At 37.1% G+C, this 16,474-nt stretch overlaps 1 protein-coding gene across 2 annotated transcripts in view; it reads left to right on the top strand.

Moving 5' to 3' along the window:
* The window catches only part of GALNT1 (polypeptide N-acetylgalactosaminyltransferase 1), a 61,717-nt gene that overhangs the window by 13,612 nt on the left and 31,631 nt on the right, over nucleotides 1-16,474 (top strand). For both annotated transcript variants that reach the window (XM_064429875.1, XM_064429878.1), the window contains 2 exons: nucleotides 2,936-3,165; nucleotides 10,657-10,831. In XM_064429875.1, coding sequence (XP_064285945.1) covers nucleotides 3,027-3,165; nucleotides 10,657-10,831 — 314 coding nt within the window. In that variant the 5' untranslated portion in view covers nucleotides 2,936-3,026. The remainder of the gene's footprint in view (nucleotides 1-2,935; nucleotides 3,166-10,656; nucleotides 10,832-16,474) is intronic.

Below are 16,474 nucleotides of genomic sequence, written 5' to 3'. Positions count from 1 at the left end.
CTGCCCATGGTTGATATGCATATCTAGGGCAGAGAATAGGGGAAACTGGAATGATACTTCCTCACTGTACTCTTCTGGAATGCAGTGACTTGAAGTTCACAGTCAGGGACCACCCAAAGTAGAGCTGAGGACTTGGTATTTATTAGTTGATGAGGAGACTTACAGTGCTGGCAGGGGATGGTAGTAGGCAGCTCCCCTGGATGACTACACACTCTAGGGAATACATTCCTTTTCTGGATTTTAAACTGTTGCTGCTAAATTCACTTGATTTCTGCCAATATAAGAAGTAAGAGTTAAAGGCAATAAGTTGATCTCTATTTACTATCTCCGTACAGCTTTTGATTTTATAGACCTGCCACTTGATTTAGGTGACATCTTTTCCAGCCAGGAAAAATGCTACTTTCATCTTATAATAAAGGTGTGCTTTGTTGTGTTCATCCTTTTGCACTTCTCACTTGTTCCTTCTAATCCTTCTATATCCTTTTTGAAATTATAAGACTGGATGTTCACACAGCACTCAAGATGAGAGAGCAGATACTGTGTAATGGAGTAGTGATGGTTTGGTTTCTCTTTTCTACATAGTAGTCTGTAACAGATTTATTTTTCCTTCGCTGCTGCTGATGGTTTTACAGAATTTCATAGTACCGCTCCCAAGATCCAGAGTTCAGGTCTATCCTCCTATCTATTTAAAAAAAGGATTGAAAAAAACAACCAAAAAACCTCTAACCTGGGATTTTTTTTCATAATTTACGTCGCTTAATGTTTCATTGTGGTAATTTCATCTGTTACTACATCAGGCTGTTAGTTACAGATACTTCTGCAGCTCCTAATTTTTTACAGCCATCCCTGTACACCAAAACTATATAGATAGATATAGATGCAAGCTGAGATCTCAAAAGTAATTCATTCTTGGTATTTGATGTGCACCTATGCAGGAAGCAGAGGGATTGTACACACTTTGAGCCTTGTACAAGTAAAAGGCCACAGGCTCCTATGTTGCCATGCCATCCAAAGCTGTGAGACTTTGATGTAAAGGAGTGCAGGGTAATAGGAATATGTCTGCTGCCAGTAAGAAGAAATAGGCTGTATTTGGAAACGGGATGTTATTGTATTTTCCCTTAAGAAGGGTGGGGGGAGTCAGGGGTTCAAATTGTGGCAAAGCAATCCTAAAGGAAATGCAGTCTTAATGATTCAGGCTTTTAATGAGGTTTTGGCGTAGTCACAACTTCAACCCCAGCTGGCATCCCAGCCCCATGTAGGAGCCTCTCACTCACTCCCCACCAGCCCAGTGGGATGGAGGAGAGACTGGGAGGAATAAAAATGAAAAATGAGTTGAGTTAAAGCAAAAGCTGCACAAACAAGTAAAACAAAACAAGGGGTTTATTCACCATTTCCCATGGACAAGCAGATGTTCAGCCATCCCCAGAAGAGCAAGGATCCATCACATGCAGTGATTGCTTGGGAAGACAAAAGCCATCATTCCAAACATCCCCTCCTTCATTTTTCTTGCCCCAGCTTTATATGCTGAGCTTTATATGATTCCACATGGTATGGAATAGCTTTTGAGTCAGTTGAGATCAGCTGTCCCTGCTGTGTTCCCTCCCAGTTTCTTGGGCACCCCCAGCCTCCTCACTGGTGGGGTGGGGTGAGAACCAGAAAAGGCCTTAACAGTGTGTAAGCACTGATCAGCAGTGACAAAAACATCCCTGAATTATCAATGCTCTTTCCAGTACAAATACAAAATATGGCCTCTACTCGTCGCAGTGAAGGAAATTGACTCTACACCAGTCCAAACCAACACAAAGGCTTGTGATTAAAGTTCTCTTATCAATAAATTCTTCAGTTTTCACTGAAAGCATGTAAGAAAAACTTAGCGTATGTAATTTGTAAAATCCTAGCATGTCTTTAAAGTCTCCTTATTTTATTCCCTTTATTTTCTATATGAAGAGTGTCTGCAACTCTGGTTTTAACTGATATGCTGTTCCCACTGGTGAACATTTCAGGAGTACTTTGGGTTGAAATATGTCAGTAGTGGTTAAAAAAACCCCTAAAAGTTAAACACTCCATATTTTAGTGTGAGGAAGCTCAAAGCTGTTCTTGATTCTGCCCTACTAGTCATGGAAGTATGCAGTCCCTGTAACAAAATCTGTAATTTGAGTAGGGCAAAAGAGAATTTCAAAGGCTGGCATTCTAAAATTGTAATGTATACACATTGAAAAAATGTATAGAGGTTTGCTCTGTAATCAAACATTAAGCTAATAAGGGCAGTTCAATTGTCAAAATTGCTAACTTTAGCTTTGAATGCCTAGTAAATGATCCTGGTGGCTTATGGGTACTTTGTTAACCTTGCCTACTGTTTTATTTTACCAAAAGGGATGTTTGGTTTTGGTTTGCTGAAAGTACAAAGCATTTGTCTTTGTGAAGCTGGTGCAGTAGTCAATTAGACCCTGTGTAAAATCCTGGCATTGCAGGCCAGCATTCCTAGTGATGGACCCCGAATGTCAGTGTGTGCTACATGGAAGAAGCATGAGAAATGGGAGCCATGGGATTCACACAGTAGAGATTGATATCCTGCTTCCCAAGATATTCCTGGTTTTCATTCATTTAGGCTGTCATGGTTTCCAGAGCAGCCAGAGAGTTTCTTCTAATATCATTAGATGTGCCTACCTTCTTTTCCAGTGGTTCAGCAGAGGACTGTGTTTTGGTCACTCATTTTGAAGTTTCAGGTGATGAATGTTAACATCACAAAGGACTGGAATAATGCTGCTATAATTGGCCCCATTCCCTTATCTCACTGAAATGCATAGGACATTAATTTTCTTGCATACATCATAAGATAACTAAATTGTTACCTTGAAAATGGAGTTAAAATTTCTGCTTTTAGCATCTGTCCTCAGGTAAATTTTGTGACATATTTTTTTTTTTTTTTTTTCAGATATAGAACGTGGTCTCTCAAACTGGATTAAAAAAACCCTGTTGATATTTTTATTTATACTTTTTTATTTTTGTATTTGACTTAAAGTGCCATGAAAAAATTTGCATATTGCAAGGTGGTCCTTGCCACCTCTTTGGTTTGGGTCCTTCTGGATATGTTTCTATTGCTGTACTTCAGTGAATGCAATAAATGTGATGAGAAAAAGGAACGAGGCCTGCCAGCAGGAGATGGTAAGTTTTCTGCCTAAGTATTCTTTAAATTATGCTCCTTTAAAATTGCACTATTTTTAAACATTTGGGATTTTTTTTTTCCTCAACAATGTAGCATTGTGTCAGCATTTAGGAGTCACAGAATATTCTGTGTTTCTTTGAATGACTAGAGAATAACCATGTTGCCTGAGATGCATGTTGCAGACTTAAAACACTTAAGATGTAAAATTTTAAGCACTAATGTATATGAAATAATACTAAAAAACTATGCAACAGGAAGTGGAAAATCTAAGCCATGTTAATGCAGTCTAAAGGATATTTTATATTTCCATGAGTGAGGAAGCAGAGCCACTATTAACTTCATTAGACCTGCTAGAAAAACAAACCAAACCAACAACCAAGCTCACTTGTCTGCCTGCCCCTACAAAAAAAGACTTCAACCATCCAAACTGAAAAACACCCCCTGCCCCACGACCCACCTAACCCAAAATTTGACCAAAGACTGTAACAGTAAAGCATAGTAAATATTGTAATGAAAAGGTTTTGATAATAGAATGAACATGGATGTAAAAGTGACAAATATGAGTGCATGCTTATCCAGATAACTTTTAAGTGAGAGCTGTATTACTCAGTACTAAAGGTTTTCACATAAGCTTTCAGTTTTGTTATTGCCACCTTAAGTTTTTGAGTACCAATTAGATGAGCTGAGTGTGGGGTTGTTTTGTTTTGGGTTTTCTTGACAGCACTACTATTGATGTTGCCAACTTTATTTTTAGGACATTAGCACAGTTGATCAGATGGGAGAAAAGATTGGTGCAGGGAGATTTCTCATCCCTGCAATGTCTCAGCATATGCATTTAGAACTGCAGGCAGCTGCCACCTCCAGTTTGTTTGTGAAGCATCTAATTCTGTAGTTTGGTGTCTCTCCCACTGAAAGGGCTGTGTCTGTGTTTCACTGCTGATGTTAGAAACCTTTTCAGTGATGCTAATTGTTAAGTCAAATCAGTTAATTGCACTCAAGGTTATTGCTTTCCATCACAAAAAATTTTTTCACCTGCTGACATCTGGTATAAATCTCAACCTTCCTGGGAAATTTTCAGAAATACTTTAAGAATAATGTTGCTCAGTTACAGAATAACACTGGGGAGATATTTAAGAAGTGTCAGATTTGGTTTACTTGTTTTCTTTCCCTGTGATGAAAACAAGCCAATAAATCTCCACAGAGAGCACTGTATAGAATGCAGAATTTCTGTGCTCAGCACCTCTGGACTGTTGTTTTCATGACTGTGTGTGAGCATTTTAAAGGGGTTCTAATCCACCTGAATTTTGCAGAACTAACTTAAATTTTCCATTGCTGGCATTGCATTTTTTGAGTTTCCTTTTCAGTAAGAGGAGAGCAAAGTGGCAAGAAAATTAATTAGGCTCATGTAGAAAGTATGTCTTCTGCACAAACTCAGTCTTTTTTTTGTTCTATTTCTTTTCCTTTTTTTTTTTCCTCCAGAAGTTTGGAAATTCTTACGTGGTAAGACAATGACTGATGTGTTGTTATGTAGGAATAGATCCAATTTTTGGCTTCCCATAAAACAGATAACTTACGCCAGAAAATAGCAGGTGAAAGTCAATACCTACCAACTTAGTGTGATATATTGATAATGTTGAAATTTCAGATGACTTTACATATGAAGTCATTGGGGGAACCTTCAGGTGAGGGAAAGTCTTTAGTTTTGACAGATTAGTATTATGACTTTCCCTATGTGACACTAATTTTATTTAGCTGAGTACAGTCTTCATTCTGACCTTTACCCAAACCTGTGTTTTAAAATTCTTGATATGTTGTTAATATCTTATAGTTGGCTGGTAAACAAACAAATGAAAAACTACCCAAACAAAACCTTGTATATAGTTTTGTACATTTTCTTGTTTGGTGGGGGTTTTTTTCAGGTGTTTGTTTTGTTGTTTTTTTAACAGCTGATTCGTAGTAAGGTATGTGCAGGAATAGATCTGCTAGAAACCTTGGTTGACCCTGTGACATTTCCTTTTAACCAAGCTGCATGTCTGATCATAGATATTTTTACTTGTTCCAGTAGTTTACTGATTTGGAATCTGCAGCAGGTTTACTCCTGCTCAGAGTGCCTGGAGTCTTCTCAGATAGCCTGAGGCTATTTTGTCTGTGAAGCTTTTATCAAAATCTGATTTTCACTTCACTTTTTCCTCTGCTTTTAATTTTCATAATTGAATTAGTTTTCTTGATTCAGCATAAATTATGCTAGTGTTCTGAATTTAATATCCCCTTGTCCATGTCACTGTACTATATAGCTTCTCTTTGCAATTTATGGAAGAATTCCATGGCATTTAATGAACTTACTCAATATAGGAGTAAGTTTTTTCTGAAGAGTTTGTTAATTTTAGGTTGTGCTTGTCCAGTTGGAAAAATCAGTCTTTAGCTATTTCAGCAGGAGCAAAGGATTTTGAGGACAACTTTGGACAGTTTGGGCTTTCATGAAGTTTGAAGGACGTTTTCCATAGGTTTTTAATACAGAAATGGAAGGATTTTATTTTTATAGAATTAGGCAAGAGCCATAGCAAAAATTGTCTTTGGGCTGTTTCTCATTGGTATTGATGGCATAAGATACCACCATCTTAAATCAGGAACTTCAGGTTATGTGTCTAATATGCAATTTTAAGTTATACTGCTTATACAGTAATATTTAATATTTCATTTATTATTTAAATTAATTTAATTTTACTTATTTAATATTAATACTTGAGTTATACTGCTTATACTGTAATATTTTTTAAATTGCTCAAAATAAGGAATAGTAAGGGAATGTGCAACTGTAGAAAACTCAGTGTACATGGTTATGGGCAACTGAAAGGTGAATAAGATAAAAGCCTTGGCGTCTGCTCTGACAGAGATTGAAGACTGGGAGTTGAAATGACACAAATGTGGAGTTGAGGGCACAAAAGGTGAGGTAGAAAAGGGATGGGCCACTAGCCAGGTAGGAAGACCGCTGAGGTGGAGGTGCCTTAGGAAGAGGGGGCTCGGCATGAGGTCTGGAGAGTACAAGACTGAGTAACTAAGATTATACCAGACGAAGGGATGGTTGGAATCCAGTGACTGTAGTTGTGTGGGATGATTTGTCTGTGGACTTAAGCTTTTGCCCACCCCCTCCACCATGGCAGAAGACATCTGCAGTGGCTTCATCAGGTCACCTGGAGAACTGGGATCAGAACACCCAGCAGTGCTGCTTCCAGCAACAGTCCCTGAGCTGTGAGGAGCCTGTGCTGTGCTGACTGGCATTGATGCTCTTTCTTCCCCTGCCATGACCACCCCAGAGGGGTTGGGAGAAAACTGGGGGAAGCCCTCTCCCAGTGCTAGCTCTGAGGTTGCCTCACCTCTTCTGATGTGGATGGTGCACAGACCTTATCCAAAACACCACATGTTCTTCCTATTGCCACATCTTTTGGGTGGTGGCTCCCTTTTTATAATTCCCAATGATTAATGAGTAAAACCCATTAAGAATAATTAATTGTTGTCTATGGAAGGCAGCTGATGTATGTTCAAATATTGCTGTGAATTGGAAAGAAAATCACTTAACCTTAGTAACACCATCCATGTTATGTAGTATTTTTTTCCAAATCTAATATTCATAAGATAGTTACTTGAGCATTATTGTTTTCATATGGGCATTGGCATTGTAATTTAGATTTCACAGCCTGGAACAGAGCTTACTTAATAAATGTAAACAAGTTCCAGACTTAAAGAGATGGTTCAAGCTGTTCTCTAACAGTACAATTAGGGACCATTCTTGTAAAAAAATATACCTAGGTGGTAGCGTGGTTTTACTAATAAAGTAATAAAGATTTTTCTTTTTGTGTAGCTTTGTCTTTTTTCTGTGAGAACCCTGTGGGTCATCCCTTGAGGTCTTGACTTCAGTGAAGATGAAATGAGTCATTCTTTACCCCCAGTTATAGGCTTCCTAAAGGTCTGATTTCAAAAAAAAAACCTTCCAGCTTTGGCACTTGATGTGTTTTCTAAATAAACTTTCAGATTCATCCTCTTCCCCTTTTTTTTTTTCCTACCTCAAGGTGCATTCCCCTTGTGTAATGATTAGAAGCCCTGGGCGCTGGGGAATCTTTCAAAATTAGGACTGGTGAATTGCAAGAGTCATGTAATCTCAGCTCCTGGCTATTTACACTCTTTTCCTGAAGCAATGACAAAATTAAACTAGGACCAGCCATTTTTGTCAATTGCCAATCAAAACCTTGTATTCTGAATTTCAATCTCTGATAAAGATGGAATCTCTAAATTGTGTCTTGTTTCTGAATAATCCCAGCTGCATGAAAAAACCCTAAGAAGAAAAGTGAGCAATTTCAAGATTTAATTATTGAAAATGTGAACCATTTATCATAAATCAATCTTGATCTATTAAGGTTGAGGTGTGTGTAAGAGGCAGAACTGCTCTGAACTTCTACCTGTCCAAACAGCTTCTTGTAAATATGGTGGTGCCTCCAAAGGTGACTGGACATTGCATTGGTCAGTTTATGTGGGCTCTAAAGACATCTCACCAGAGGAATCCATCCCTTTTTCCTTTAGATGGTCTTAGATTTTGAATTATCTTGTTTCCATCAGGCATATTACCTGGTAAAAAGAAATTTGTAGTCCACAGAGATAAAGAGTTCCTGATTTTTTAATGAAGATGTGGAGGAGATCAAGCCTTCTTTGAAACTAATGGTTTATTGATAAAAAAAAGAAATATCTGGAAATACCTTACGAGATTTCTTATTTAATCAGGTGGTGATTTAGTAATTCATTTAGTGCTGAAGCCTGTAGCCATAAATTTAACTTCTATTTGTTAGAAGAATGCCACCAGTACTTAGAGTCCTTCAAAGGAAATTTTTTTCTGTATTTAACTGACAAAAGAGCACTGTGGTTCGAGTTCTTAACAATGCATTTGTTAGTAATTTTGGGAGAATGTTGTTGGTTGGTGTTTGTGTGAAACCTACGTGCATCTGTGGGAAAACAGATAACCATAAAAAAACCCAAGAGAAGATGCTTCTGAGAAACTTGAGAGAACATTTTCTGATGGTTAACTTTTCTTGGAAAGTCATTGCCCTGCCTGCACCTCAGCTTGATTGTCTGCATTTAGTGAGTTGCACAAAATATCTGGATCTAGCTAGTTGTTTTGGAATTTTTCTACAAGGAGAACGAGGTACTGAGGTAAAATGTGTAATCAAGCAGCACATATTTACTAATGAAATTTAAAAATTCAACTGATGAATTTGTGGAATTTGTACACCAGTATCCAAGTCACTGATGTGCTAAACTCTCATCTTAACAGGAAGATCTGCAAATGTGAGAGATGAGCTTTTGGCTGATTTAGCTATTCAGTTTAACTGATTTAGTGAAAGTTAAGAAAGAACTGGAAGTGAAAATGAAGCAGGAATTTATTTTTTTTCTTCTAAACAGATAATTTTGTAGGATAAGACACTCTTCAGAACTCAGAAAAAACATGCTATATACAATACATTCTGATAGGGCTTTTTAAATTGTTTTAGTTAGGTGGAACACCCATTGTTAAATCACTTTCTATCTAAGAGAACCTATGTATCATTGCTACACGCTTAAGAAAAATTGCTGTGATAGCCCAGATAATACCGCGCTGAATGTATAAAATTAAGCCCAAATAATTACTTTATTGTAGACCATAATTTTAAGTTAATTACCCCCTGGAAGGCACAAATTCTAGTTTAAAAGGTTATGCAATTGCAAGTCAGCAAGTTTTGATGCAGGTTCCAACCATACCTTCTGAAGAGGCAAAGATGCAAAGCAAACTGCTTGCTCAGCTCAGCCCGTGGCTGGAACGAGCACCTCGGCCCATCTGTTCAGGATTTGCTCGAACACACTTACTCCATCCATTTTCAGTGGATGAGTGGCTGGCTGGCATCTTCTAGGGTTTTATAGCTCAACTGGCCATCAAGCAGAGTTTGGTTAAAAGAAAGCACCCCTGTGATGGGAGGATTTTCTCTGCTAAATGCTCCTGTGTGGATGCAACTAGAGCAATCGCTTCAGGTACTTGAAAATGAAAATTTCTCAAGGAGCACACTGTGCTTGTTACTAAATGCAGACCAGCAAAAAAAGCTCATTTATTAGTAATATATATTTAAGTCTTAGTGTTTCAACAAGGATAGAAGGCTCAGGTCTTTTTTTTTTTAACTTTCTTCTCATTCTTTATGTGTCTGTTTATTCTCTGCCTAAGGTTTAATCACACTGTGCTGTCCTAGGTGCAAATTAAAGATAATTTGAACCTAGGCTTATTTTTTGGTGATTTGGTATCTTTATTTTAAAATACTTTCTGTTCCTCTGTTTAGATCTTAAATTGCTATTTTTTAAATTAAAACTCTTGCTGAATTTGTAAAGCAGTAATATACCTCAAATTCAGTATTTGAGCATTTCTGTTTAGGAGAAAAGTGAATGGTACTTGTAAAGAGAAGTGTAACTTTTTAAAAAAGGTTCTGATTTTTTTACATATTTGGTTTAAAACCCTAAATAATTCAAGAGTCTGAATTAATTTCCTCCCATTCTTCTTCTTCAGTTTGATCAGATATTTGATATTTAAATTTCTTTGGGTTTAAGATGTGTAGTGTTACATTTAAGATGTGTAGTTTTGATACTGTTTTGTTACTAATGTTAACCTTCAAAACATAATTTTGTTGCATAAAAATAACATTAGTAGAAACAAGAGAAATTGTTGCTAAACTGTTGCTGCCAATGTAATTCTGTCAGAATAAAAATGTGGAAATAAATGCCATGCTACACTTTAATTGAACCTTTACTGTTCTGGAACATCATTTATCACAGAGTCACAAAATAAGCTGAGTTGGAAGGGCCTCGTCAGGGGGCATAGGACACCCCAGGAGTCCCACCATGTGCTTGACAGTGTTGTTCAAACACTTCTTCAACTCTGCCAGGCTGGTGCTGTGACCATTTCCCTTGGGAGCCTGTTCAGTGCCCAGACACCCTCTGGGTGGAAAACTTTTTCTAATATCAACCTAAACCTCCCCAGACACAACTTCAGGCCATTCCTCGGGTCCTGTCACTGTCACCACAGAGAAGATCAGTGTCTGCCCCTCCTCTTCCCCTCGTGAAGAAGTTGCAGACTGCAATGAGGTCTCCCCCTCTTTTATATCCCAGATTTTTCTTGCACATGCAGGCTTTCCTGGAAAAGTTTTGAATTTTCCTATACAGGAACTTTATAAAGTCAATTATGATGTAATGGTGGATAGAAATAAATCCTTATTGGTTTTTAACATGAATTGTGGTATGTAAGACAAGCACTTAACTATTTCTGTTAAACTTCCAAATGTGAAGATTTGTTTTCATTTTCAAAACATGGTGACTTTAGGACTGTTTTAAATGTGAGCACTCCTACAGTGTAAATTAATTTATAAACAAAATTTATAAATAAAAACAAGTTTAAAAGGAGTTAGTAACATTTTATTTTTTCAAAGTTCCAGAACCCATGCAAAAACCACATGAAGGACCTGGAGAGATGGGGAAGCCTGTGGTCATTCCAAAAGAGGAGCAAGAGAAAATGAAAGAAATGTTTAAAATAAATCAATTTAATTTAATGGCAAGTGAAATGATTGCACTCAACAGATCTTTACCTGATGTCAGGTTAGAAGGGTAAGTAAAGTACTTTATGTTGTATTGAAAATATACTGTCTTTAAATGAAGAATGTGTGAAGACTAATCCAAAACAACAGTACAGGTCTCTAAGATATTACTGTTCAAGCAAACAGTTGGAGAATTTCCTGTTTATAAGATACTTATTAGTAAAATAAGATGGACCAGCAGAGACCAGTTTTCTTCAGCGTTATTTAACTTTGAATCTGATTACAAATATGAAGCCTGTTCAGAGAATAGAAATTAATTTGGCTGAAGGAAAGTTAACTTAAGCATCAGCATTTCAGGAAAAAATCACTTGTTTGAAAAATTCATGCATTGCTTGTAATGAGGCAGGCTAAAGTCCTGCCTTATATAAAATAAAAGAGATTGGGTGATGAGAGAAATGCTTCAAAAATTTTCTTACCTAATGAAATGTGCAAAAGCTCATTTAGATTGCATTATAATGTTTTCTAATATCCATCTGGTTTGGTTTTGATCTTGCCTCTAGAATATTGATCCTTTCAGAGCTATTTGAGTCGTAAGTAATTAAAAAGAAAATTGTAGCCTTGTTTTAACAAAAAATAAGATTGCTTTACTCTCCTGGGACTATGATAGGATAGATGATCGCTCCCTCCACCTCAACCCCTCTTCTTTATGAAAGGGGCATTCAGGTTGAATAAAACCTCTGAAACAAAATTTTCCTAATTATCTACATTATCTTCTTGCAAGAATAATTTCTTTAGAAGCTCTGCTTTGCTGCTTTATATACAAGGCCTAGCTCCTGGATGAATTGTTTTCATCTCCTCTGTCAGAAGATAATATTAGCAGAGTGAGATGAAGCTCTTGCTGCTTTTCATTTTTAATGAGTGATAAAGAACTGGTTTGTAGGTGCCTTCATCTGTTGTGATGAAAGTGATTCTACGAGTTCCTGGTAGGGCTGGTGTTCTTGACGCATTGCTGGTGTTCCTAATAATGAAGGCATATTTTTCAAAATATGATTTCACAAGATTGAAATAATGTATTTTAATTTTAAATTAATTTTCAAATATGAAAACATGCATTTGAGGCTCTAAAAAGTTGACTTAATCGCAACCTTTATGAGGTCTAGACTTTGAATGAGACAAAAATGGAAAAAGAAATTGTTATAAACTATTAAAAATTATTACCTAGGCATCACTCAAATTTGAAGGCAATTGAAATTGCTATTTCAAAATCCAGTTTAGCTAAATAGAAATTTTTGTCTTTCACATTTGGCTATGCTCTGCATTTTCTGTGTTTCACAGTGAGACATATGCTGTAAGTTTTGTAGTGTTGCATTTGCTTCTCTTTTCCATTTTTTTCTGGAAATAATACTCTCACTATACTCTGTCTGTGAAAGTGGAATCTTAGTATAAAATTTTAGGTATAGTCTCAGGACAGAGTTGTTTTTTTCTGTTCTTGTAATTTCCTGTCGAAATTTTAACATTTATGTGTGTATGCATTTTTAGTAGTTTTTGAGAGAAAAAACCCTTCCCAAAAATCTCTTATATTTGTCATATTTCAACATGTACTTTATAAGGTCATGGTAATTAAGAAATCATGTAGAATGTTAATATTTCTCTGTCAAATTTGAGAACAATACTGTGTGGATGTCTTAATCTGTGTGTGTGGATCAGTGTTACTTTTCTAGAACATTGTAGCCATTTTCAGAATTATGAACACTATAAATACACTCTGGTGTTGTGTGTATGTCTGATGCAACTATTTATCTGATTAGTCAAAATACTCCAAAGGCAGAATCACTCTGTGCTGCATTAGTGGAATTACTTCTGTTATAATTTGTTCTATCTATGTCTCTGGTAATATGGAAATAGTTTGTGGAGAAGGAGAATGGGTAATTTTTAATCATTCCTTACCACATTTATGTGCCTACAGCACAGCTGCCAGTAGCACTTTCAATCAAGGTTTTGAAAAAGCAGGATGTGTTCAAAGGCACGCTTAGCCTGTTCAACCATGTAATTATTTTCTTCACAAGTTTTGTGAGTTGCTTCCTTTAATGTGGTGTGGCGGGAAGAAGTGATTATTTCAAGTCCTCTAATTCTCCAGCATGTCAGTTTTTCTGAAGTACAGAAGCCTGCAGAGGTTTTGCCTAGCGGTTAATCATTGGAAAGCTGGTGGAATTAAGAGTGCCAGGACCAATTTGCCACATGTATTTAATGGAAATGACATGACATGTCATCTGCAGAGCAGTTTTTGAAGTAGACTGCTTCATCCTTCAATTAATTTCTAGTTCTGCCAAACCCCTAATCACCTGTGCAAAAACAAGTGTGTTGGTCCTGGAGCGCTCATAGGTTAATCTCTCATCACTCTGGGCACCCTGTTTCTGTTTTGGCCAAGAAATTTTGTTCCCTTGCTAGAAGAACAAAAATATGAACTCTTTAATAACTTCTAGGCACTTCTCCAGCTAAGGGAACTCCTCAGTACAAGACATCTTCAGAAGCTGGCATCTCTGTTCTGCCAAGTGTGCCCCAGTTGTATTTACAGGTTTATATCTATTTTTATTGTTTGGCACAAAATTACTGATGCACACACCTATAAAATCACTGACATGTGCCTGAATCGCTGGTCACTTTGTGTCTGTAACCAGGAGCATTGCTCTACTTCTCTTTATTCCAGCTGAGTGTGATTTGCTCAACAGAAAAAGCTAAACCAGAAGAATTTTTTTTAGCCTGGATACTCCCCTGAATCTGGACTGGGACTTTTTGTTTAACAAACTAATATGATAAACAAGGCTACAACCTCTGGAGGAAAGCTGTTGCAGGGGAAGAAGCAGCTGTGCATACCAGATTGGTTTTAAGTTGTTAATAGAATTATTCTTGCAAGCATGTCTTATTCTAGCCTGTGAATCAATCATCAAAGTGGGAGTTGATTCACAGTTGCCAGGAAAATATGCAGCTGTGGGCTTGACATGACAGCAAAGAGTAAAAGATGGATGATCAGGAACACTGGAGTCTTGCCTTGATTTTGCTGAAGAGGAGGGAGGCAATGAATAAAATAGATGCCAGTGAGTAAAGTACATGTTCAGCTCTGCCTGTGTGCTTTAGATTGGTGTTCAGGCTGGAAAGTAGAGGGGTTGGAAGCATGAAATTTGCACATGTTGTATGACTTGGTTTGGCTCTCAGTGCTGTTGGAGGTGACTTCAGAAACCACTTTGCAGAATGAAGAATGAGTATTGTGTTCTAAGGCTGAGCTTTTCAGCCTGAACTCATTAGTTAGCAATTTGTGGAATATATAAAACTTTTAAGTAGACATTTGTTCCCTGTTGTGAGAGTTTAAACCAAATTCTAAGATTTTTTCACTTGAAAAGAGCTGCTTAAAACACTTTTTTTTCCAGGCACAAGCAATCAAGTCTTTAAACAATGAAGGCATAGCTGTGACAGAATGATTTTTGTGTTCATGTAGGCTCTGGTCCCCACTGGAGCTTGTGATGCAGTGCTAGCAGGGTGTCACTTTTGCAGGTCTGTATTTCTTGGAATGGTGATGGGCTTTCTCAAGCAGACCTGCAGCAAGCAGGAGTATCCACGCTCCTTGCTGATCCCTCAGCAACCCTTTTTCCAAGGCTACAGGTTCTAGACAATTTGGCATAAAAGGTCTTCCTTTTCCCTTTTTCCAGTTGGTATAATTTTGACAGAATTAAGGTATGAGATGTCTTATTTTACCTCAGTTAGTTCTGCATAGACTCTGGATCTTTTAACTATCATTTTCTCAAACTGTCTGTGCTCAGGAAGGTAGGTGAGCTGGTATTTTGAGTGCTATAAAACATGTTAAGGTGTAATCAGAGTTTTTAGCCAGATGACCCTACATATTTTGAGTCAACTGTGTTTAAATCCATACAAATTACAACCTCAGCCACTTAATGGAAAAAAGAAAGGTGCCTGTTTCTGAGATCTTCATGTTTAACTGGTTCATTAATGTTGTCAGATTTTTTTTATTGGAGCAGTTTTTTCTGGCTCAAACTACCCTTCTCAGTTCCTGCTGCCAAACTTGCTTCCACAACTGGGAGAAAGTAGACAATTTTCCAAGTTAAAAGCCATTCTTCCACGTTACATGTATGCTGTGAAGTTCATGACAATTATGTTGGTCTTCTCTCTGAGTAAATCTAGTAAAATAGTAATTCTGACTGATTCTGTCATATCTTTGGTTAGAAAGAACAGAATTTAGATTTCAGCACTGTTAATTAGATGATACAATATAATTTTTTTCAGTTACCACAATGTGGTTTTCACATCTGTGCTTTAAAAATGTAATGTTGATTTCAAGTATGACATATGCACGTGAGAATATACTGGAATTCAGAATTTTATGTTCTCAAAGCAAATTTATTTGCTCTATACTTTAGGATACTATAGTTGAATCAAAATATAACACATCCATAAAATTAACACAACCTCAATGTGAGGAAAATAGCTTGAGTAGAGCTATTCATAGTAAAACAAATGAAGGCACACATGCAAGAGTGTAGTCTTGGGACTCAAGTGTGGTATTTCATGGGTTTTTAAAAGATAGCACTCAAGGCATTTGCTTCTATATGAGGCCTGTAAAAGTGTGCTCTCTACTTAGTTATTTAATTTAGGACAATAGCTAAGGGGTAGTTTTATACTACATATAATTTGGTATAAATGTCGACTGCAGATGAAAGACATTTTCTCCTCACTTCTGTTGATACTAAGCTGATGATTGTGTGGCCTGGATGTTCACTGGCTGGATGAACACGAAAAAGTAGAAAAAAAATATGTTTGTTGATTGAGCAAACTGAAGCAACACTCACAGCAGCCATATAACTACCAGATCTGGTGGAAAGAAGGGGATGGGACATAACTATAATGGCAAAAGGTGGGTTTATTGCTTTTGGCAGCAGCCCATAGTTGCATTATGTGGAATGTGGTGGGGAGAAAAGCTTTCTTATAGAACATGAGCATTAATATCCCCATGAGGCCATGGGGATTTAAGCTCCATAAATTGTGATATACTTTGTGAACTTCGGTAATCATTTAGCTCAGGTCATAGTAATGTAAAGACAATAGAAAAGGAGCAAAGTTGTCAGCATAAGTGGTGGAAGACTCAGGAGCTTTTGACTTAAGCTAGAAATCCAGGCTGTTAATTAACCTGGCATCTGTAGAGAAATCTGCTGACCTCATCACCAGCAGTGTAACTTTCAGCAATGTCATGGAAGTCTGAAAACATGTGAGGTATTAAAGACTTTACCGTTCTTTCAGGCAGGAATGTTTTTTCATCTGGTTTTTGTGGTGCCTATAGCTTGTTACTGGCCCCTTGCAGAATCAATGTTTGGAATTGTTCTTGTTCACATTGATTTAGTGAGTTAGCTGAAAGAAATTCCCTATAAACCTTTTCCCTAGAGAAAGCTTAGAGGGAAAAAATAGCATTAAAAATCAGCTTACTTCCTGTAAACAGTTTTGGTGGTTTTTTTAGGTGGTGGGAGGGGGTTACACTATACACACCCACACACAGATGTGTGTGTGTATATATATACCCAGATGTATATGTGCACAAACTCTTGGCAGTCTGATTCTTAATTGCAATCTTCTTATTCATGCTCATCCATTTTGGATGAGCTACCATATCCTGAAATTTATTCAGATTGTTAGGTTAAGTATGGAAAAT

Source organism: Passer domesticus, chromosome 1, assembly GCF_036417665.1.
Source record: "Passer domesticus isolate bPasDom1 chromosome 1, bPasDom1.hap1, whole genome shotgun sequence".
NCBI classification, from domain to species: domain Eukaryota; kingdom Metazoa; phylum Chordata; class Aves; order Passeriformes; family Passeridae; genus Passer; species Passer domesticus.
Note: the sequence above shows the minus strand (reverse complement) of the source record. Positions and strands in the feature narration are given on the sequence as shown.